Source organism: Haliotis rufescens, unplaced genomic scaffold, assembly GCF_023055435.1.
Source record: "Haliotis rufescens isolate VD_foot unplaced genomic scaffold, xgHalRufe1.0.p SCAF_3, whole genome shotgun sequence".
NCBI classification, from domain to species: domain Eukaryota; kingdom Metazoa; phylum Mollusca; class Gastropoda; order Lepetellida; family Haliotidae; genus Haliotis; species Haliotis rufescens.
This window is the reverse complement of record NW_025964001.1, coordinates 18,093,196-18,116,392: the sequence shown is the minus strand read 5'-3', so window position 1 is coordinate 18,116,392 and position 23,197 is coordinate 18,093,196. Positions and strand designations below refer to the sequence as shown.

Below are 23,197 nucleotides of genomic sequence, written 5' to 3'. Positions count from 1 at the left end.
GTGAAATACACTTTAAGTCACGTGAGAGACATTTAGATTATACAGCTAAAATTATAATTGGAAAGCCCATAATAAAATGTACCAGACCTGAGAGGTTTATTCTAACATTTTTAGACCATGTCACAACATTCTACATTGTTGTAGAAGCATGGCATGTGATCCAGTAGTCAAGACAGAGAAGAGCCAAATTTTGGTGTCGCTGAATCTAATAATACAATGTCCTAGTCACTTTTGTATTTTCTGTTCAAAATGTATTGCTATAATTAGTCAAGAAACCATCGCTCTACATTTCACTACCGACAAGTACTAATAGATCAGTACGGTACTTGAAAAACGCCTACAGATCTGTATTAGGACAGAATAGTTGTTTTGTTATAAATATTTCCTTTTGCAGGAATGTGTCCACACTTCAAACATAGGTACCATATTTGACGTAATAAGCACCCAGGGCGCTCTCAAAATTAGAAATAGGGGGCTCTTATTAGAATATAATTTCGGTGAGAAAAAAAGAATTGAAAGATGGTAAATTTCGTTTTTTATGCTGAAAGCCTGAAATGATACAAAAGAAAAGTCGTATTATACACGACAGATATATTTTCCAGAATTTAGTTGCCCATAATTAATGGTGCATATAACACATGAGTGTGTATTATACACGAATAAAAACATCTTGTGTACATTGATCATTTGGAAGGGGTGCTAATTGGGATTGTTCACTAGCCAATATATTAGCAAATATCGCCGTGGGCGCTTATTAGGACGGGGCGCTTATTACGTCGAATACGGTATGTTATCGTGATTTCACACCTATGATTTACCAAGTTAACCTTTAAATACATAACATATCATTTAATTCTGGTAAATGTAAACTTGGAAGATTCTGAAGCATTTCATGAACTGTATCCTCAGAGTTATTCATATAAAGAAAACGTCTGACAAAATCCATAAAACTCTGATGCAACCATTCATATTGTTACAGAAGTTTCACCTGAGATCAATGGCTTACTATGAACTCAAAAGGCAGAACTGAGGATACATGCCATCAAATCTTGATCTCACTGTATGACTCATTATAAACACAGTTAACACCGACACACGGTATTATACACAATACTAACATTTCACACACCTGTGTCAAATCTTAAATAGACACCTATTCATAAACATATTTCCTTCATCTAAACTATTCAAAAACAGACTTACCAGGTAAAGACCATGCATAACCTTTGCCATGGATATGATTCGCCCAATAATCTTGTCCCGGCTTGACTTGCTCTGGCCTGTTGTGCTTGTGTCGCCAATCTTCTTATAAAGTACCTTCTGCCACCTTGAAGCTTCATCAATCACCTACACAATGTTTAGCATAGTCTCATTACTCTTCTCGTTAACACACAATACATTCTTGTACAGGTGCATACATACTCCAATGTTAAAACACATCTGTGACGTCATTCTATTGTTTAAATGTTCGGTTATTTTTCAGAAACTGGCAGTTGTTTGTCAGTAATACATTATCTTCAACTAACATTTCAGGTAATTTACACTCAGTATAGGCAGAACTATTGTCTTGTCTATATATATATCTATATATATATCTATATCTATATCTGTATATATCTATATATATAGATATATATATAAAGACAAGTGGAAGATTTCCAATTTTGTCAGAAAATATATGTGGTCAGCGGGGTTCGAACTGCATCATTTGAATTGAGGATGTCTAATTGTCGACACCTCAGCTATGGCGACACATGACAGTATGGTGTGAAATTAACTATTAAATCTTTTCAAATATTTGCATATGAATGCCATTTTGTGTTACAGCATGGTACCGATATATGTTCATACATAAAGCAATTAGGTAAATCTTTCACGAGAAAAATATTCAGGTAAACATATGTATCCTTGTTCAGGGCTCTACATTTGCTAAAATCCCAGGCACCCTGTATTTACAATGTGCAAGCGATTGATACAATACCAGTTTAGGGCCCTACAAAATTATGAAGAGCCGTGGACCATGCATTGTAAATATCAACCCACAATGGAGCTTGGTGCACGTGCAACAACTGCAGATAACATATTTCACGTGCATCACGCATGGGCGACTCACACAGTATAAATATAGTCATCAAAGAGTTCTGGTTTATTTTCAAGTATCTTGCACAAGAGAATGCTTTGTCAAAGTGTAAAAGTATGGATGTGTTGTAAGTAGGGGAATATCCTCGTAACTCTCGATTCCTTAAAAATAACGGGCCTCGGCTCCATTATTTTCAGGGAAAGGAGAGTTACTCAGATATTCCCCTCTGCAAACATAACAGATAACAGATAATTGCATTGTACCAGGATTGTTTTAGTACATGACTGACCCCAATGTCTTTTATTTGTTTAGATCATCCAGTTACATGATATTTCATCAGATTCTTTGATTCCAAACTATCAACATTAAAACATCTGTCCAATATTTTCCATGCATCAGCAAAACTTTAGAACTTTCAATATCAACCACTTTGTCTGCTATTCATAAATTGCAGATTTCAATAGTTTGATTCCAAACTTTTAACTAAAATGTCGGACCACTTTTTTCAATACATCTGCAAAAAAAAAATATCTTCTGCATTGTTAATTTGTTGTTTTTGCAACCCCACACTTAAAGTTTTATTTTTTTCACAGAAAGAGATGCCCAAGTTTCTCATTTGTTACTTACCCCTTCAACTGTTTCTAAGCTTTGAAGAAGGAATTCTTCGATATCTCCATCGGGGTCCTTCTAAAACAAGAAATAGTGAGAAACCCGCCACAGGCAGTTAGTCTACCATGCTCAGAGCACGCCATGCGGGTTGACAGAAGAACAGAAAAGTGCTTGCACGGAAAGGGGTGGAAACTGGGGACAGTGAAGTAGGCACATTGACTAGCATAGTGAACACTGGCCATTCAATCAGTGCAGGATGTATTCAAAAAATGCCCAACACCATATTTAGTTTTGAGTTTCAGTAATAAAAAGATGTATTCGATTCTGGTACAAGTATAAATGGATGTATTGGTTTCTGAACATCAGGTACTTCATGGATGTACTTGATTCTGGGGCATTTTGATTTTGGGTCATTTACAACAATGTGTTTTATTGTGAGTGAGTGAGTAGTGTTTTAGCAATATTCCAGCAATATCAAGGTGGGGGACACCAGAAATGGGCTTCACACATTGTACCCATGCTGGGAATTGAGCCCGGGTCTTCGGCGTGATGTGTGAACGCTTTAACCACTAGGCTACACCAACGCCTGTGTTTCATTGTGATAAACTGTATAATTGGATTGAGATAAACAGTTTGAATGAACTGTTACTGAATAAAAATGCATGCTCAGTTCTGTTTTTGCTAAATCTATATACCATTTTGTTAATGTATTGGTTTCTGAATTTAAAACTCTTGGATGTACTTGCTTCTGATACAACCCTCAAAATCTCTTTAACTTAATAATTAATAATGTAATCATCTCATTCACAATCTTTATGTCTCCTAATCATTTGGGAATACAAATAATGTAAATTACTTCATAATCAATTGTCTTACACAATTAAATAATAGTAAATAACAATACATGGATGTGGTTGTATCTGAAGAAGTGGGCACTGCAGGACCTAAGATTGTAAAGACAATTCTGCATCAAGTTATGGAAATTTCAAATGTTAAACTTTCAGCAGCAGGGAAGGATTGAATTTGGGATAGGTTTGGGCAGATTGGGGTGGGTGGGGTTTATATGAAATTAAAGTGTTTAAGGTCCTTCAGGAAATATAGTTTATTTATAATCTAGCCATCACCATAGTTAATTTATTGTGAAACCATCACCTTAACATCATAAACACAATCCTAACATTTATTATTAAAACAAAATTCCATCATTACATTTGTATGCAGACCATACAAATAACGACTTTCTACATGAAAATAATTGGTTGATTTCCTTTTACATTGAATTACTGGTGAGACAGAAAAAATGAAATCGACAAAGACATCAACCACACTTAAACACAGACTTACAATAACTAATTACATACATTCTTAGACTAAAATAATCAGAAATGAAACTAACTTTCTAAAATCAAAATTTCATCGGAGAAAGTTCAAGAAAGAGATCAAAAGATACATGCCCAAACCATTGCACAGCACAATGAGAAAAACGTTGACGCACAGGAGTGGGTCAGCACGGCAAAGATGAAGTGAAAGTAAGGGTGGGTTGGACAAAACATTAAGTGAACACGGAAGTGGACAGTGTAGGAACACTACAAAGAACAGAGTCTAGCACATCGACTAAGGTAACAGGGCTCTAGGTTAACAAGTCATTTTCTTCAACTTGACAAGATTCTATTCTAAAGTTAACTATTCCTCACTGTCACTTGCAACAAGCTGACATACCTTTTCGGAGATGGTTATCTTAAAGTTGATAATATGTTACATTTAATGACACAATAGCTAAAATTATTTTTTTTATTTTATTGAGATTGATAAATTTTTTAAGAGGGCCAAAACAATCTTTTCTTGTTTCACATATAAACACCCTCTTAATTGATTAACTATATCAGTCAAATTTTAAAATGAACAAAATACAGAAGTACCTGTATTCCTTCTTGAACTATTATCTTAAAATTCTTTCCATTTGAAAATATAACAAACTATTTTTTTTATAATATCCTGATATATACTCATGCCAAAAGAACCATAGAAACACATAGAGAAGTATGTACATGAAGAAGAGATGCTTCCAATGTGTACCACTTAATGACAAATCTAACAATCAGTCAAGTGTTACCACAGAGTGTCTATATTCGTTTCACGATATGCTGCACATGATTTCCAAACTCTACATGCTAATCCTGCACGAGACAAATGGTGCATATTGTGTCATGGATCTATGACGTCACATGTGATTCGTTCATGAGCGCCGGCTCACACATAACAGTATGATTGTTTGTGCATCGAACCAATCTAATATCCCTTGAATATGAGTAATTCTTCATAAATTAACAAACGTATGTTATTCGTGTTTCTTTTGGCGGTGAGTATATTTGGTTATCAAATATAAATTTACTTTTCTATACTATTTTTGAATCTCTGTCTTAATATATTGGCCTTTAAAGTAAAACAAGAAATAAAATTGTTTTGGCTCATATAAAAATAATTATTCTTTATAAATAAAATTCAATAAGTGTATGAACTTACTTGAATGAGCTTCTGCTTTGCCTGTTGGAGCAGTTCTTGCTCCCGTCCCGAAAAGAAGCTCAAACCAATTGGCACCAAACGTTTGAGACAAGCAACGTGTAAACTGTTATGTGGCTCAAGACGTTTCTTTTCCTTCCTTTTGGTGGTTATTGCTTTCTTTGCAGTGCCATCTTGAGGATTAATTTTGGATACAGCCATTCCTTTTGATTGGCTGGGCATGATAAGTGCCATGTTGTCTATTTCATTGTGGGCAACAAAGTTTTGCTCTTCTCGCTTGAACATCTGGAAACAATATATTCAAACTGTTAGTTCCAGGATTCCTAGTAGAGACCTAGTACCATAATCATCCTTGCCAGCCTTATTAATAAATTTTGTCAGTCATTTCCAGATTCAGATTCAGATACCATGATCTTATTAGTGACCAATGTCGCCATATTAGAATCGCACTGAACCTATGAGAAATGTAAGGTAACAAAGTATAGCAAAACTACACCAATGAAAGCAAGGCGACTAAAAGTGATACTTTATATGTCTGACCAATATTTATATTATTTTTTCCAAACAATATCCATAATTATGCTTTATGATCCATTCATGGCATTATAACTAACTGAAAGAAAGTACGCTGTAGGAGTCAAATCATGTTTACCATGTTTCTACTGGACACCAGGATCAATAGCTCTTGAGTTTACCAACCAAAGCCATATTTTATTATCAACATCCATCATACACCTAAGAACCAAAAGGCAGTGTTGGTTTGTTCTGACATCTGCGGGGCATAGGTAGGCCAGAGGTTTAAGGCACTGTAATTAGCTCTCTAGAGAAACCTTTTGATATTGGGTTTCAATCCCGGTTCGCCTCGATCATGTTTCAAGGTTTATCACACAGAGAGAGAGTGAGTATGGTTTTACACCGCTTTTAGCAATATTCCAGAAATATCATGGTGGGGAACACCAAAAATGGGCTTCACACATTGTACCCATGTCCGGAATCGAAACCCGGGTCTTCGGCTTGACGAGCAAACGCTTTAACCAATAGGCTACCTGACCGCACCTCAAGGTTTATCAGCACCATAGCCGTGCTCCAGGGTTTCATCGAAGTGGTAAACACCTGAGACGTACATCACTTCAGTCTTTCCTCCCACATCAAGCTGACACGCCGTGATATAACTGTAATACTGTTCAAAGCGATGTAAACAAACTCACTCACTGTAACTTTAGAGAGAGAAGACTCACCAGGGACTTGGACCACATGGAGAAGATCTCTGCTACGCCACTGAACAGTTCCTCACATTCCACTGCAGGGTACTTCAGCCAGTGTGAGCGGTGGAGATCTACATACTTGATCAGTAGTGGGTAGAACGCGTAGATGTCTCTGGTCAAAACACTGTATTTCTGGAAGTGTTCATACACACTCAAGTAAATGCACTCTACTGGCGGATGACAAGTGGGGGTGAAGGAGGTGTGTACCCCCTTTTTTTCAGACACCTAACATGTTAACTGTGCCCTCAGCCAAGTCATAAATATAATATAAACTTCTAAATATCAACTCATAAGTTTGGACTCTTAGATATTCTACATTTTGCTAGAATTATTTAATATTACATCTGGTAGCAGAATATCAAGCAAATCATTTGTAGAAAATAATACAATCACATATCATGGACAGCTCGCTAGCATTACTTTATACTATAGAACAGCAATCAATCTCATATCTTATAGCAGAACAGCCAGACATTCCATTTCCTAAAGCGGAATAGCTAGCAATTCAATTCTTATAACAGAACAGCAAGAAATCCCATTTCTTATAACAGAACAGCAATATCACATAGCAGAATAGCCAGCAATCCTATATCAATGACAGCTGTCATCACTATATCTTATAGGAAAATATCTAGCAATCCCACATCTAATAACAGCTACCAATACTCTATCTTGGATAAGTAGAAATCAGAGAGAAATCAAGGAACTCATACCTCCTGCACCACTGCCTCCATGTCGGAACTGTCAGATGTTGACCTCTTGTCAATGATCAGTCGCTTTTCATAGTACTCCACATTGACGGATGCTTCCTTCAGCTTCTTGGCGATGGGCAGGAAGTGATCCTTGATCATGTCCGGGGTGGAGTTGCCAATGATGGGCTGGGTGCGAGCTGTCAACGACATGGATACCATCAATACGTGTCTACATTTGGAACATCTGTTCATCATGAGGTAAAATGAATACAAGGGACAAACTAATTCATATCCTCTAGGACTTGGTTAGTCATTCATAGTCATGGGCGAAATACAGGCTCTACACATTAACCCACGTGTGGAATCCAACCCAGGCCTTCGGTGTGACAAGCCAAGGCTTTCACCACTAGGCTAACCTATCCCCTCATTATTTTCAATCAAATTATATTATCAAGCGAACTTTTGTCTGACGATTTAATTTTCTCCCCAGATTCTCCCCAGGCAAATTGTTTCTTTTTTCAAACAAATGTCAGACACACCGTTAGCACATGAAATGTCAGCGTAAATGTTGTGACAAATGCCATGCTGTGTCATGAGCTGAAGGCATTTGCACTTTCCTGATATATGTTGTCTACCAACAAGATTCCAATCATGACACATAGAAGGACACAGCTGGAACCACTCGAAAGTATCTACTCATCCTAGTTTTATATATGATGCAGCAGCAGTCACTCACTGGCAATCCTGTTCATCCAAGGAGCATCTTCTGACCCAATGTTATTGAGGATGAGCTTCAGCACATTCCCCAGGACAGCATTCATCTGCTTGGCTGTCACTGCTGACACACTGTTTCTGAAAGCAGACATTGACAAATGCTAAATTATGTAAAGTTACACATTTCTAACATTTTCTTTAAAACGTCCCCAAGATGTAAAAGTAAACACACAATCTGAGTATCAGAAATGGAACATCTGATATACAGCTGCAAGTTTGAACATGTCTCCCAACATCTCACAGAGCTCCACTGGATGCTAATTGCTGCACGGATCAACTATACGATCCTCATCAATGCCTACAAGTGTCATAACAACCTTCCACCTGCCAACTTCTGTGATACTTTCCTCAACAAACTCTCAGATCTCAACAACATGTGTTCACTGTTCGCCATGTTAAAATTGTGAAAGAGAACATTCCCATACGCTGTAGAATAATCAGATGGAAAATCTGAAATCTGCTCCCACTATTTCCTCTTTCAAATCTCAGCTTAAGACATTTCTGTTTCAACACTCTTACAGTTGCTGAAGCGCACATAGCATATTATATACTTTTCAAATTGTTGCACTATATAAAAGCATGCATTATTTATTGTTGCACTATATATATATATATGCATGTTTTATTTATTGTTGCACTATATAAATGCATATATTATTATATTAATCTTTTATGAACAGGCCATGAACTCAAAGAGTAGCACACTCACCCATCCGATGTCATTTCAGGCCCATGATTCAACCAGAATGGCAGGTAACTGAAAACAAGATGTCCACATAAATTATGTTGCTTTACTTAGGCACAAAAACAGTCTAACAAGAAGTTAATCAGTCAAACAAAATGCAAAAAGACCAACTCCAAATGTCACCAGTTCAATACTTGCCTGATGTGCATTTAAAGGTTCACAAAGAAATAGTGAATGGTTAATGAACCATGTTCCAGAAATGAACCCTACCCTTATTTGAACCTGAGTACAACTTGTCACCTTTGAACACACAACGTTGTAGGCTTAGTGATAGGACTCTGACATGCTTCATCAACTGTCTAACACAGAGGCTTCATCTTGTAAACTCCACCAGGGCCAAAGATTCACCCAGGAATATGTGATTGAAGAGACAAAGATTGTTACCAGACACTACCTTGTTTCTATACAATCATACAGCTGCCCTTACCTGCACAACATTGGGAGTGTGACCTCTATAACGTGTGGGGCCTCAGCATATTTGCCACCAGAGTGTGCCAGTTCCTCAATTTCTGCCACAATCTTGTTCAGATTTGGAAGGTTCTCTGCCAGTTGGTCCATAACCTCTGTACAAAGAGAATACACTTGATGATAATTGAATTAAGTTCTGCATATGACTCCTGTTCAACTCCAAAACTGCTCCATGATTTAACAAATGAAATTTCGGGACACAATTCATGAAATTAGAACATGAAAAACAATTAAATAATTTGCCTAAACAATAGTCTGACGATATGTCCCAGAAATATGTCCCAGAGCAGGAATAAATGCCTTCATGCATGGTGTTCTGCTGGAGTTCCGTTGCCTGGCAAAATAATATACAGTGAAACCTCAAAAAAACTTTATTTGATACTGTTTAATATTTTGTAAATTGTGGTGTCCTCATCAACACTATGGTATACCATCAACACTTGTCTGGAATAATTTGAATGATCCCAAAGACGTCAGAGTCAACCAGGGCCATGATTTTAGCAAACAGCAACTGTACATGTATAGTCATTCTATTCAAACAAAAAATTCAAGCTAAATTGTCAAGCAATTATCTTAATAATGATTTTCAAAAAATTTCATTTTTACAATTTGGTAAGGGAAATAATTAAATAATGTTTTCACAGTATAGCATAACCCTTCTCAGCTTCATAAGGAAATCATTCAAATCACAAACCCTGAGCTTCCAGAGAGTGCTCGGAGATTTTCCCTTCCAAGCCAAAGAGTATGGAGTAGCGGTTGTACTTGTTTCTGTCTGGCTCGAGGAACGCGACGGGGAAACAGCTGGCTAGAGACCCCACACACTCTCCAAGTGCTGGACGATGTCTGACAGGAACAAACACAAGCTACAGAGGTCAGTTCAATGGCAATAGTACTTCTTTACACTAAATTGTCCCATTCAACAAAGTAATCTTTGAGTTACAGCTTTGAATGTCAGAGTGAGTTGGATTTTACAATACTTTCAGCAAAATTTCATCACCATCAGAATTTCTTATATATAACATTTGAATAAAAAAAAATTTACAACTAAAGTGTAACAGGCTTTTAAGTTTAATAAGATCAATGCCTAAATCATCTGCAGATTACTTAACCTTCCTAACGGGAGATCTGTTTCTCATAGCATGTTCAAAAACATCACATGCTTGTAAGTGAAAAGCATTCCTTCTTGCAAAAGAAATGAAAAATACATTTTTGTTTAAGGATTTCTGTCTGATTGTTTATTGTTAAACACACTCAGCAATATTCCAGCTATATTAGTAAAGTAAGTTGTGTATGGACCAGATAAACCAGTGATTGATAGTATGAGCAGTGTCCCACGTCAGGGTACAATGACACACAATGGACAAAGGCACTGAGCCTGACAACCAGACCTCTTTAGTTCCCTCGTACAACAAGCAGCGGTTACTGCAGTCCTATTCAAACCCAGAATCTTCATGAACAAAAGTTCAACAGAAGCTTGAGAATATTCTAAGCTAAGAAAGCTTCCTGGCAGAATAACATCCTACACAATGAAAGAATCTACACTACATTTGTCTCCACCACGTCACTACACAACGAAGTATCTCAACACAGTTGTTACAAAATACACATTGTACAGACGCTGTAACCAGTAGTATAGACAATGGGGGTACGACGCCATGTGGGAAACCTATACAATACTTAATAAGAAAAATATTCAAAAGACACTTCAACATATTTGGGGAATGGTAACACATGGTTATTGAGTTTATTTCACAATAAATAGCAAGTGATTCCGTGAAATTTCGTTAGGTAACGAAGCAAATTTTAACATCTATGTTTCCATCAACCTATTTTCAGATTTATGTTTCACGAAATAGAGACTGGTTATTCTCTGGTGTTGATTATTTATATATTTACAGTATCATTAAGGAGACTTGATTTGGGGTTGATTTTCTTAAGGATAATAATTATCATAAATAAGGGACATTGGCTCTTAATGGGTCTGTATCTTCAAGAACAATGCAGGATGGTCTTTGTGAACAGTTCTCTAGTTTCAGACACTCATGTGGTTTGTATAAGGAACTAGCATCTAACATTAAAAACAGGGCTATGGGGGACGATGAACAAAAATACACACTCACTCGACATCAATTTAATCTACATCTCACATCAAGACAATGTTGTACAGAATTTCAGAAAATACTCCACCTCTCTTAATGTGTATGTACCAGTATGCATGTGCAGTTGTTAAATCTTGGAATGATAAACAGGTGGTGCCCCCCCCCCCCCCAATCCTACTTGCAAATTAGCACTTGATACAATCATAGAGAAAGGCATGGTCCACTTCATCTATAGTCACATTCATTATTGATATTAATATCAAATAATCTCCAATGAAAAAATCAAAAGTGTTATTCTGTAGACTGTGGCAGCTCTGAAATTGTGAAGCTATTAGAATTGTGATGTGAAAAACTGCAAGAGGCAAGAACAGACAGAAGAGGAACAGGACTCTACAAGCAACTTGACAGCAGAACAACAATGGCAGACTGCTAGAGTCACATAACCGTCAGATGGAATCTCCCCAGGGAATTCAACTAACATTTTCTTTTAGCCAAAAGTTTCAAAATATGTTTCCTTTCATCCTGAAAATAATGTAATTTTCAAAAAATACACACAAATATATACACAATGATTTTAAGCTAAAATTCAAGTATGTATTTTCTTTAACTTTGCCAATCTACAACTTGAAAATGTCCTATTTTCCAAAAATAAACAAAAATATTCTTTCTTGGGTTTATTTTTAACAATCGTTTTAAGCTAAATACCATGTATTTATTTACCTTAACTTTTCCAGTCTGAAAATTTAACCCAAAATATTTTTTCATAATTTGCAGTCAAACATTTTAACCCGCTGGAGGAATGCATTCTCATATCTGCATCCAAAGCAAGTGTCACAATTACCCTCTGTGATTCCAACAAATCTTTACAGAAGACTTTGCTCCTTGCCACTGTTGTTTTACTGATACACCGCAACACTATTCAGTGGAACAACCATCTAACACACTCACTGCTTCAAGGGGGAACCAACCCATCACTTCACAATGCTGGATGGGCAGACAAGGCATCGTAGGATTTCTTATAAAACCTTACGTGATATTCCTTTACATTTGACTCTCCCTGTGAACCCATGCTCAAATGTTCCACCTAGTTTCTTTTTGAACAGATTTTAAATTTTTCCTTTCAATATTTAAATTTAAAAATAAATTTAACAATAGTTTTAGAAACTTCATAATTGTTAAAAAAGATCATCATAAAAGGAAAATACATGCCATGTATTGGACAAAAAGTGTTTAAAATTTGTAATTGATGAATAAAAAATGTAATACATGTAAAACAAAATACATGTATATCAAATGACACAAAACACATTTCAGGTTGGAATCAGAGGAAATGCACACAAGAAACATCACAAAGGTTTCTAGAGAAATTATTGAATTTGAATACTCAGCAATGCCAATGGGTTATAAACAAATGCAGCGGAGTTTAGTCTCAAAGTAAAAATACTCAATTCATGCCCAAGTGTGAACGAAGTACCTGGCGAGCTCCGTGGTAATTGTCTCCCTATTCCCACGAGAGTTAGAAAGAGAAAGAAAGATATGAATACACCCAAGAAGCCTGGCGTGGAAGGTGATGATGGTGCTTGTCAGATGATGATGATACTTTCCTAAGAACTATTCAGATACTTAACATAATATTTTCGAAACAACTTTCCATATCAACATGATATTTTCCTTACAAATGTTACATATTGAACTTCTTCCTGACACTTTTTTTCTGTAATCATGTTAAAAATGTCAAACAAAATTACAGGTTTGCATTTAATATACTTATTCTCATAAAATCCAGAACAATATAATAAAATATTGATCTCCATGCAAATAATGGAAGCAATATATTTCCATGAACTAAAACAAGACTATTCAAGAAAGTTTAATTTGGAAAGATACTATTCCGGCTACCTCAAGCAATTTTAGCAATTGAATTCTCCAAAATATTAACAAATCAGAGTGATATATAAAATATCAGTTGTAACAGACACACATGTCTATTATCGTCTCATTCTTTTCAAAGATTAAAATGAGAAAAGAAACATCATTCCAAAAACTTGTCAAATGTCACATAGCCATAACAAGGCAAACCAAGGGAGCAGACGCATACCATAGTCGGAAAATATGCCACTTTCCTTGAAACTATGCAAAAATTTAAAAAGGGGCCATGAAAAAGTGTGAGAGATGAAAAGAGGCATAGCCTCATGCAAACCCTGAAGATATGAACCCGAAAGTATCATCTACCTAGGTTTGTCAGCTTTTCTAGACTTGGTAGGTCTGCTGCATTAATGATAATTGATACTGATATGAATTCATTAATATATATATACGATGCCGCAGGTAAGCGGAAATTCAGATGAAAATGATTCTTAAAGCTTAAAGTGTGAAATTAACATGGTTATCCATCATATTGAACAATATATATCTCTAAAAAAAACACAGACATGGTTAAAAAATAAAACACACAATCATTTTTATCAAGTAATTAATCATTCATTGTATCTGGTATTGAATCAGTGTAATATGAAAATAGAAAAAGATTTAAATTCAACACGCTGAATATTTTTTATAAAGTTTCAAGACTAACTTTTACCAAGTGGAACTGTTACAAAAGCTAGAACAAAGAATGGTATCTTACCTTTGCACAAACACGGAGCTGCTCGTTCCCAACGTGTAGAGGGCGTTCAGGATGCGGTAGCAAGCTAGCTGAATGTCTCCAACTGAAAACAATTCATTGAAATCATTTATGACATAAGCAAATTACATTGTATGTTTTTTAGACAAACTGCAGGATTCCTTGCTTAAAAAGCCCACAGTATACTGTCCTCATACTAGTTTCCTTACAACTAATTGTTTAACAGTTGATACAAGTTACCTTGCAATTCCTATGGTAAAAGATGAATTACCTGTTTCCCATGCCATACAGAAATAGAAGGAGAGATAGTTCCCATACAAATCATGATGGTAATAATGAAATATAGTTTCACGGAAAATATCTCACCAACAAATATCATCAAATGCAGTTTTAAGTCATTAGCTCAGAATGTTTCTACAATAACACTTTGCAGAAGGAAATGAAATAATCATCAGTGCAATATTTTCTGTCAGATCATAAATATTTTGTAACATACAATAGTGTTCATCATACCTCCATGTCAGAATGATAAGATCTAAGAGGTCCATGTGATCTTGATAAAATACTATGTATTCTGCCTCAGGGGTAAGTAAATTTCTCAGCAGGTGAATGAACCTCTTATACCCCGCCATGTGCAAGTCAGGCTGCACATGGATTTCTGAGAGGCAGAATAAATCCCTTATACCCTGCTTCCAAGCAAAGAGCCGCACACTTTTTCCGACTCAATGGAAGTCCCCTGACATAGCACAAGTTAACCTCAGCTCAATTCTTTTACAATGTCATACTAACACGTCGGTAAGATAAATTCGTTGTAGCAGGATCACGAGGGGTACATGGGGTTTTATGTGCCCTCGTTAGGATACAAAGTTTTTGCACTACCAAAGGTTATCTGAATGAAAATGCTATACAAAACCCTTTTTTCTATTTCTGACACATGTTCCTACTTTGATCATATAGACTCACCCAGAAGATCTGTGCCGAAGCTGTTGTTGCCGAGGTGGTCAAACTGTGCTGACAGCACCGGCAGTAGCACCATGTGGACGTAGTTAAGTGAGGTGGCACCACGGGTGATGGTGCCCTTGACATGACTGAAGCGACCTTTCAGCAGATTGTCCATGACCTGTGCAAGGTCATCTGCAGCGTTGTTGAAGAACGGCAGGAGGTGGGAGCGGACAATCTCAGGACAATTCTTTACCACAGACCTGCAAGAAGTAGACTCAAATCATGATCCTTTTGTTTTGTGTATATTCTTTTGAATGATTTTGACTTGACAAGAAACTTCTTTTTTTCCTTAGAAGAGTATATAAACTCTGAGAGTCAATGCGACTCCTTCACAGTTACAAAATGAATGAAACAGAAACTTGGCAGTATGACTTCAGCAATTAATTAGTTGTACCTTGGAAATGTGGCAAAATATCATTGATACTTATAGGGGCATAGCCACATTGCCACATTGCTACTGGCAGCTATATTCCAGCTATACTTGTACTCTGGGCTAATCACACCAGTGAATTTTCCTACACATAAATCTTAGCCATAAACTTTATTAAAATACTAAATATGGAGCTTTTCATATTACGAGTTACATTGTGAGCTGCATTTGGCTAAAACTCTGTCCTCTGCAGTAACATCATCAAACATACCTGCCAGAAAAGTTACCTTTTCAAGTAATGACCCAAACTTGAACATTTATTCATCAAACTTCGTGTTATTGTGTTAGTGCATTTCATGGCAGTCCAATATTTTCATTGGCTCCATCTTGTGAGCTCATACATTTTAGCCACTGATGAATATGAAGATTGACTCACCTAAAATCTACAGCCTTGACAAGGACTCGGAGGCAACGGACGGAAATGTTGACATCGTAGCCGAAAGCAGTGATCTTGGCTCTTAAAGTCTGGGCCAGCTTACAGAACAAACTGCAATAGAGGGATTTTGTAAAGACACTTCTCTGAAAGTTACACATCCACATTGATGCTTCATTTTTAATCAGATGATGTGATATTCGTAACAAAGGCATGAAATATATATTCCTTTTAGTACATATTAACTTAGTAATTAGTAACAACTCACATAGCATACAACTCTTATCTGACTGGGTTTTATGCATAGTCAGCAATATTATGCCCGTTATGATGGACAGTGAAGTATGTGCATGAATACTTCTTTAATCAGAAATTTTGTTGTTATCTGGAATGGTAAAGACTATAGTCTGAGGCTCACTTGTTTACATTGTAGTGTCAGGTACACCTACACATACCTTCGTAGTATGAGTGGCGGGTGCTACCGGTAGTGCAGGACATGCTTACCCATTTCGTGAACACCTGGTGTCACTACTCATTTTCAGTGATCCATTCATATAAATTTCACAACTATTTTGCCTATAAAGCACAGAGGAATCTGTTTTGTCAGATATTCAGGACATATAAGCCCAATTAACACATCAATGTCAACACTGTTCGTAAATATCCATGACAGTGGCGAAAGTCACAGAGGAGAGTTATCTTCCCTGACCATCAACCTGCTCTCAAACATATGTTAATGACAAGCAAGAGGTACTGGAGTGGTATTGGGGACCCACCTTGCTGTCATCTCCTTCTCCTTGACAGATGCCATGCTTGAGGTGCTGGCAGGTGTATTCGGGCACGCCATGAAGTACACACGGTGAGCATGGAAGTACTTCTCTACAAACGGCAGCACCACCTACAGGGCACAAGCAATAATGGTTTCATGTTAGCTGTCATGTCATCTCTACACACAACTAAACACATTCATATAATCCGAAGTGACATTGTTACACTGAAAGTAAAACCAACATGACACTGATTATATTAAATTTTCATTTTCATTTAACTTCCAAGCAGCTAATATATTGTTCGCAAAACATTCATGTATTCAAAAGAATAGAAGATCTACACATATTATTTGCTTTTCTACATCAGTACTTTTCAAGTCATTAATAACATGATGTTTCGTTCATCACAGAAGAAAAATAGAGAGTCCTTGTAATAAACATAGTAATAAAATTTGAATTTCATGGTCCGAGAATGAAAATACGACAGCAGTACCTCTTAACTTCTAAATCAGCTGTTCCATATTTTCAAAAAACTGATAAACTGCATCTCTTCTGGTTTTCAGTATTTGTCTTACCTTTCCAAAGAATTTGACGTCCTCTGTCGCTTGTGTGTAGCTTCCCCTGCGACTGAAACGAGAGCTGGGTCGCGTCTGCCGCATGTTCACCGAGGCGATCTCCACGTAGTCGAGGAGTTTCTCCAGGAGGCTGTACGCGAAGCGTCGCTCGGTGGCTGACATCCCAGGGCCGCCGTCCGTCTCTGACTTGGGGTTGTGTCTGGAAGAAGACTCACGTCTACGATCCAAGCCTAGGTCGCCACCGCTACTCGACAACGGAAAAGAACGGAAGAAAAGAAAAAGGTGAACACACAATGCATACCTGAACACTCATGCTGCAAGCCTCGGCTACTGCTTGTAAACAAACTGAAAAAATACAGAAATCAGGATGGCTGAGCTGATTTCAGTGAACATGGAGCAGAATATGTGGCAGTGTTGTACATCAAAGGCAGACGAGGCATTGAAGCATGAAACACATAAAACACGTGGTTTTGAAGACTGTGTACACAAAATACATCTTTAAAAAAAGTGTTGGACAAAATAATGTTCTTGGTAATGATGAAATTTAAGGGTTTTAGCAAGACAGAATATCTCTGACATACATAACCTCAATAACTGTATGTACTAGTTTGGTAATGACAAAATAAAAGAGCAATGTCATAAATGTCATTTTGGACAACCAATGATAGCCGATGACCGTCAGGGGTTCAAACACAGATTTTCCGTATGACAACTTTATATCATTCAATAATTATCAACTTCAGGACAAAAACTTATAAAGTTTTATTGAATTTTTTTTTTGAAATGATAGATATGTTTTGATAATGAAAATATTTTGGAACTGTACTTTGAAATAGGTCATGCACATGATGACGATGGTACTGATGATTATAATGAAGATGATGAAACAACAGCTTACAATATGTACATGCCTAGAATGGAATTGACACAGATAAAAGTAATCAATACTCTCAAAATGTCACTGACAGTTTTGAACATGCAGACACCAAAGTGTGTAATAGAAATTGTGCATGAGCAAAATTGTCGAAATTAGGGGAATTTAAATATCCAATAGCAAAATCTGGCCAACAGAATCTTGAAAACATATTATTGGGGGCAGCGTTTGGAAAACAGGAAGCAGAGAAAAGAAATACAGATTACTGCATAAATTCATCTACAATAAATTATCAAGTATTTCTGAGCAAGTCTGTATCATTATTGGAAATATATCAAACCACTGTTCTCTCTGCAATTCTCAAACCTATTTCAACACATTTATTCAGAAACAATGTTGATCTCATCAAGGAGGAGTGAATGAGCTGGAACCTATACCACTTTAAGCAATAGCATTATCCAGCTAAGGACACAAAGAGTGGGTTGGCAACACACTTTATGTTCTCATACTGGAAATATAACTCTTGGCATGAGGAGACATTTAATCACTATATGCTACCTCCCACCTCACCTTGAAGAGACCTCCTCTCTGAATACAATATTACCAAGTCACAGTAAAACCTCATTATTACAGACAATTCTTTAATATTCCAATGCTACCATCTGGATTTGGGGAGCTTCAAAGTGTGAGCATCTTCTTCAATAAGACAGCATCGATACAGACTAAGATGCTCCTGAGGCGGATCCAAGATTTTGAAAAAGGGGGGGGGGGGGGCACCTAATACCCAAGTCATAAAGTGAGAGGGCGCAGTAAACATGTACGGTGTCTGAAAAAAGAGCGGTGCGGACACTGTGCACCCCCTCATTGGATCCACCAGTGCCCTTTTCTTTTGTATGTCTGCTGGTAAACAGACACATCTCCCCTTGATGGTGCCACCTGCCACCGACTGAGAAAAGAGGTGGTCATTATGAAGTACCTGGAGATCCGGAAGTTGAGGAATTGCAGGAACTTGAGGAGCTCCAGAGCATGGTCTCGATACTTCTTTTTCTCCTTGTCCGTCAGGATGTCGTAGGGGACAAGTTGGGGGTGCAGCCCTCCGCCTGGGGACACAACAGAAGGGGAGGTCAATGATTAGCTGTCTCTTTATTGGTTCCAACTTTACAGATTAAACTCACAGATCCACTCACCTACCCAGAGTTCCTTGTGATCAACCTAGTGCCTCTGCCACCAGTCAGACAGATGCAAAGATTCCTCACATCTTACACAGTACATTCAACAAATTAAACATGTTTTTTATTCATTTTTTTAAAGTACACACTTAGGTAAGCATGTCATCAAATTGTTAACTGTTACTGAGAAAATATCCTGAAACGTGAAAACCTATTTCCAGTTACATATTTATCCTTTGCTTATAATGGTTGCATGGTTCCACAGGCAGACATCAAAGCCCTACTAATAGTTTCAAGTTTAGTTGATGAGATAATACACAGAGTAACCATAATCTCTGCACACAAAACAATCCCTAGCAGAACCGAAAATACAATTTAAATGGTAAATCATCATGTGAAGTGATGTTTTATTGCAAATTTCACATTTTCATAGACCAAGTTTGTTATCTAATCTTTGTCACCTGAAGTGGTACGATGTAGTTCTTGAATGCTCACAATACTCCTCAAAGAAAAACTTCGTTCAGAATAATGCATCCCCTAGAGGGAGGTGTGCATGATGTTTAGGTGCACATAAAGTCAAGAAAATATGGTAGTCGTTGTATACTAATCTGATATTAGAAACATAGTAAGTGATAATAAAGTTGGGAAACGCCTGTCACATAAGCGGCAAATCAGTAAGATACTATTGTCATACTCCCTTGAGTAATGAGAGTCAACTGTACACATAATATGAGACTCTACAGCATCACATAGTCCCTCACCAATCCTCTCTAGTTCTGCCTTCTTCCTCTTGGCCCACAGTTCATGAGCATTCTCAGCAAGTCTGTCCACCATTGTCTGCAACAGAGGAATCTCTTGTTACTTCACTGCATCCCACTCAGACTGACCACACACACCACACTGTCCACACTGTCCACACAGACCACTCTGTCCATACAGACTACACAGACCACATGGACCACACTGTCCATGCAGACCACTCTGTCCACACAGACTACACAGACCACAGTGTCCATGCAGACCACTCTGTCCACACAGTCCATTGAGACCACACTGTCCACACAGACCACACAGTCCTTCCAGCAGGACTTCCTCACAAGTAGTGATGTGTATTGGCCTGACTTTTGTATTGTAAGTTATTGCAATAATGATACATGTATTGCAATACGTACCACAATATATTGCATGTGTTCTTTCATCTGTAATCTGTATCTTGTTAGGAATACAAATAACCCACATGTTTGACAACTTCATAGTCGTCTGGCACTTTGTTGTATGTTGCTATGGTCACAAAACATACCGTATATGACCGCGGATAAGCCGACCCCGTAGATAAGCCGAGGTGTTAACTTGACCATTGAAATGCGAAAGAAAATGATATGACCCGCAGATAAGCCGAACCAGGAATTGAAAGGCAAAAAACACTGCGAAGTCGGACTGCAAGACATGTGCCGGTACTCGCAGATATTCAAAACTATAAGATGAAAAACGTTGTAATTATATTGAAAAAGTCATTATTATTTCTAATAAAGATTTAACAAACCAGTCATCCACTTTCATAATGTGGGAAGCTGTTTCTCGTGGGTTTTTTTAATCTCATAATGATCGTTATATGTTGCCATCAACAACGAAGCGCCATTTTGTGAATCGGTGTATATAGAATTATGAACCCGTGAGAAAATATATCGGCTAGAGCGAAGACTCGCAGTTTGAATTCAGCATCGTAAGCATGGCGTTTTCGTTTCAAACTCATGATGAGAATATACCAACTTTTATAACCCCCTTTACACCACTATTGTATGTTAATCCAATTGAATTCAATAAACTATCATACTATGAACACATTGAATGACCATCACTTACTCACAGGCTTCTCCAGATTATTAAACTAATCTCACTTACTCACAGGCTTCTCCAGTTTATTAAACTAATCTCTCGAAAACAAAGGAATTAAGCCCCTACTCCCAACACGATCGCTAAGCACCCACAACTTGAAAATGTTTGTGTAAACAACATGACAATACCAATCGGCCCGTTATTAATAATGCTCATTTCCTTGTGTACCGTGTTGTGTACCGTGTTGCTTTTTAAACAACAGGAAGCAATCACAGTGGTCACCGTTTGTGACGTCACAGGAAACAGCTGATCACATGTTTTTGCAAATGGCGGACGGAATAACTAGCCGATACAGTTGTTTATTTGCCTCTTTCAATAAAGGTAGACACTTGTTCACTATCAATTTATGAACTTTGCAAAACGTACGTAATAGCTATTGGCGATTTCATCTGGGGATTATATATTATAGCTGTGAATTACATATATTTTTACATGTAAAGATCGCGTAGTTAACGAAGAACGATAAACTTTGAACATTGAATTGAAAACTTATTATCGGAAGTAGTAACATGCATAAAAAATTTTTAATAATGACAACATTGGTGTATAACTTTATTGATAATTTATAACAATAATGGCTCTAGTCATGGCAACTTCCAAACTTTCGGGAAGTTGTGACCTAGCGGACCGTCATTCAGGCGATGTTTCTGACAGATCACGATCTGAAAAATACTATCATGAAAGCGTATCCCGTGGATAAGCCGACCCCTTTCTACAGAATCTTTTTTCTGGTCCTCAAAATTTCGGCTTATACGCGGTCATATACGGTAATAGAGACATTATATACAGGAAGCTGGTTCCAAATAGTTTCCCTTTTGTTTGTCACAGGATTCAGTTGCTAATTTCTGAATTTCATAATTTCAATTTGACTTGATGAAATTAAGAATGATTTTGAAGAACGCAATACACCAGTATTTTCCAAAAGGTATTGTGATACATATTCATAAATATTAAAAATCATGGTTTGCCAGTGCGCTTCTCCTCAAAAGTTGACAAAATCTGCAATATCTCACCTGAGTGTCTCTAGTCAAGGTGACATTCCTCAAATCATAAGGTCGTGGACTGTAGCCTTGCTCAAACTGAAATGAAATACGCAGGGTACAGCATACAGCTCACATGTAACATAGTACAGATGTCAGTATAAATCAATGTATATCAATGTCATATTTTCACACCATACACAGAATGTCAACGAACATCGACAGGATATGTTTTGATTATAGCTGTGGGAGTTGTGTTACTTCTAATTTTGGCCTTAAATTGGGCATTTGGCCATTGCTGTTGTGAAACATAGCCACACAAAGCAGGTCCCTACATGTAAGCAGAGGACATGAAATCCATTGCCATTTACAGTAATTTGTAAACAAACTTTCAATTTATTCCCAAGTTTCCAAAAAGGTTTTAGAACAAGGTATGTTTAATTGAAGTACATTATTTTAATATACATTCCTGTGTCACCTATTTTAATTTCTGCATAGGTAGTGGGCCATAAATATTTGGACCAAGAAACATTTGTATAATATGCAAAATACTGTAGATGCAACACTACAGAAGTTAAAGGTCCAACTGTTAAACATTATGACAATGTAATGCTATGGTCGTTGATTCTGATTTACTGCAAGTAAAACTGATGCAACTATTGATCATTATGTAACTTCTAGCAAGATTATACATCAACAAAAACATGGTTAAGTGGGAGTGAGTGAGTGAGTGAGTTGGGTTTAACGCTGCTTTTAACAGTATTCCAGTTATATTGCGGCGTGTCAGCTTAATGTGGGAGGAAAGCCTGAAGTGAGGCAGGTCTCAGAGGTTTACCACTTCTGTGAAACCCACGAGCACGGGTATGGTGCTGACAAACCTAGAAACATAATCGGGGCGAACCGGGATTCAAACCCACAATCATAGGTTTCTGGCGTGGCCAAGGGACGCAACTCTGCGCAGCGAATCACGGCACCTTAGACGACTGGGCCACCTGTGCCCCCTGGTTAAGTGGGAGCAATCACTCGAATCTCTAAAGTTTTCCATGCTGTACAGTGCTATCTGTCTCATCACTGACCACGTTGGCCTTGGAGGCCCTGCGCTTGATGGAGTCTTGTCTGGTGGGGGCTCGGGAGTTGTCCTGGTCGATGCCCCACCCCAGGGCCAACATTGTCCTCAGCGTCTCCCGGGCTGGTTCCGTGTACTTCCTCTTCGCCTGAAGAAACAACAACACTTACATGAACCTGACTTAATG

At 37.4% G+C, this 23,197-nt stretch overlaps 1 protein-coding gene across 21 annotated transcripts in view; it reads right to left on the bottom strand.

The window, feature by feature from the left end:
* LOC124137024 (ryanodine receptor-like) overlaps positions 1-23,197 on the bottom strand; it is a 206,631-nt gene that overhangs the window by 45,594 nt on the left and 137,840 nt on the right. For 13 of the 21 annotated variants that reach the window (XM_048403848.1, XM_048403855.1, XM_048403847.1 and 10 more), the window contains 20 exons: positions 23,021-23,158; positions 21,978-22,043; positions 19,830-19,905; positions 18,876-18,999; positions 17,026-17,269; positions 16,457-16,578; positions 15,684-15,794; positions 14,839-15,077; positions 13,879-13,960; positions 13,485-13,520; positions 9,848-9,996; positions 9,113-9,248; positions 8,650-8,697; positions 7,903-8,018; positions 7,188-7,363; positions 6,448-6,606; positions 5,213-5,494; positions 4,409-4,426; positions 2,708-2,767; positions 1,204-1,347 (listed from right to left, as the gene is read on the bottom strand). In XM_048403848.1, the coding sequence (XP_048259805.1) occupies positions 1,204-1,347; positions 2,708-2,767; positions 4,409-4,426; positions 5,213-5,494; positions 6,448-6,606; positions 7,188-7,363; positions 7,903-8,018; positions 8,650-8,697; positions 9,113-9,248; positions 9,848-9,996; positions 13,485-13,520; positions 13,879-13,960; positions 14,839-15,077; positions 15,684-15,794; positions 16,457-16,578; positions 17,026-17,269; positions 18,876-18,999; positions 19,830-19,905; positions 21,978-22,043; positions 23,021-23,158 (2,526 nt within the window). Of the gene's footprint in view, positions 1-1,203; positions 1,348-2,707; positions 2,768-4,408; positions 4,427-5,212; positions 5,495-6,447; positions 6,607-7,187; positions 7,364-7,902; positions 8,019-8,649; positions 8,698-9,112; positions 9,249-9,847; positions 9,997-12,726; positions 12,754-13,484; positions 13,521-13,878; positions 13,961-14,838; positions 15,078-15,683; positions 15,795-16,456; positions 16,579-17,025; positions 17,270-18,875; positions 19,000-19,829; positions 19,906-21,977; positions 22,044-23,020; positions 23,159-23,197 lie in introns of all 21 variants that reach the window. The other 8 variants (XM_048403853.1, XM_048403863.1, XM_048403857.1 and 5 more) reach the window with 6 other exon arrangements.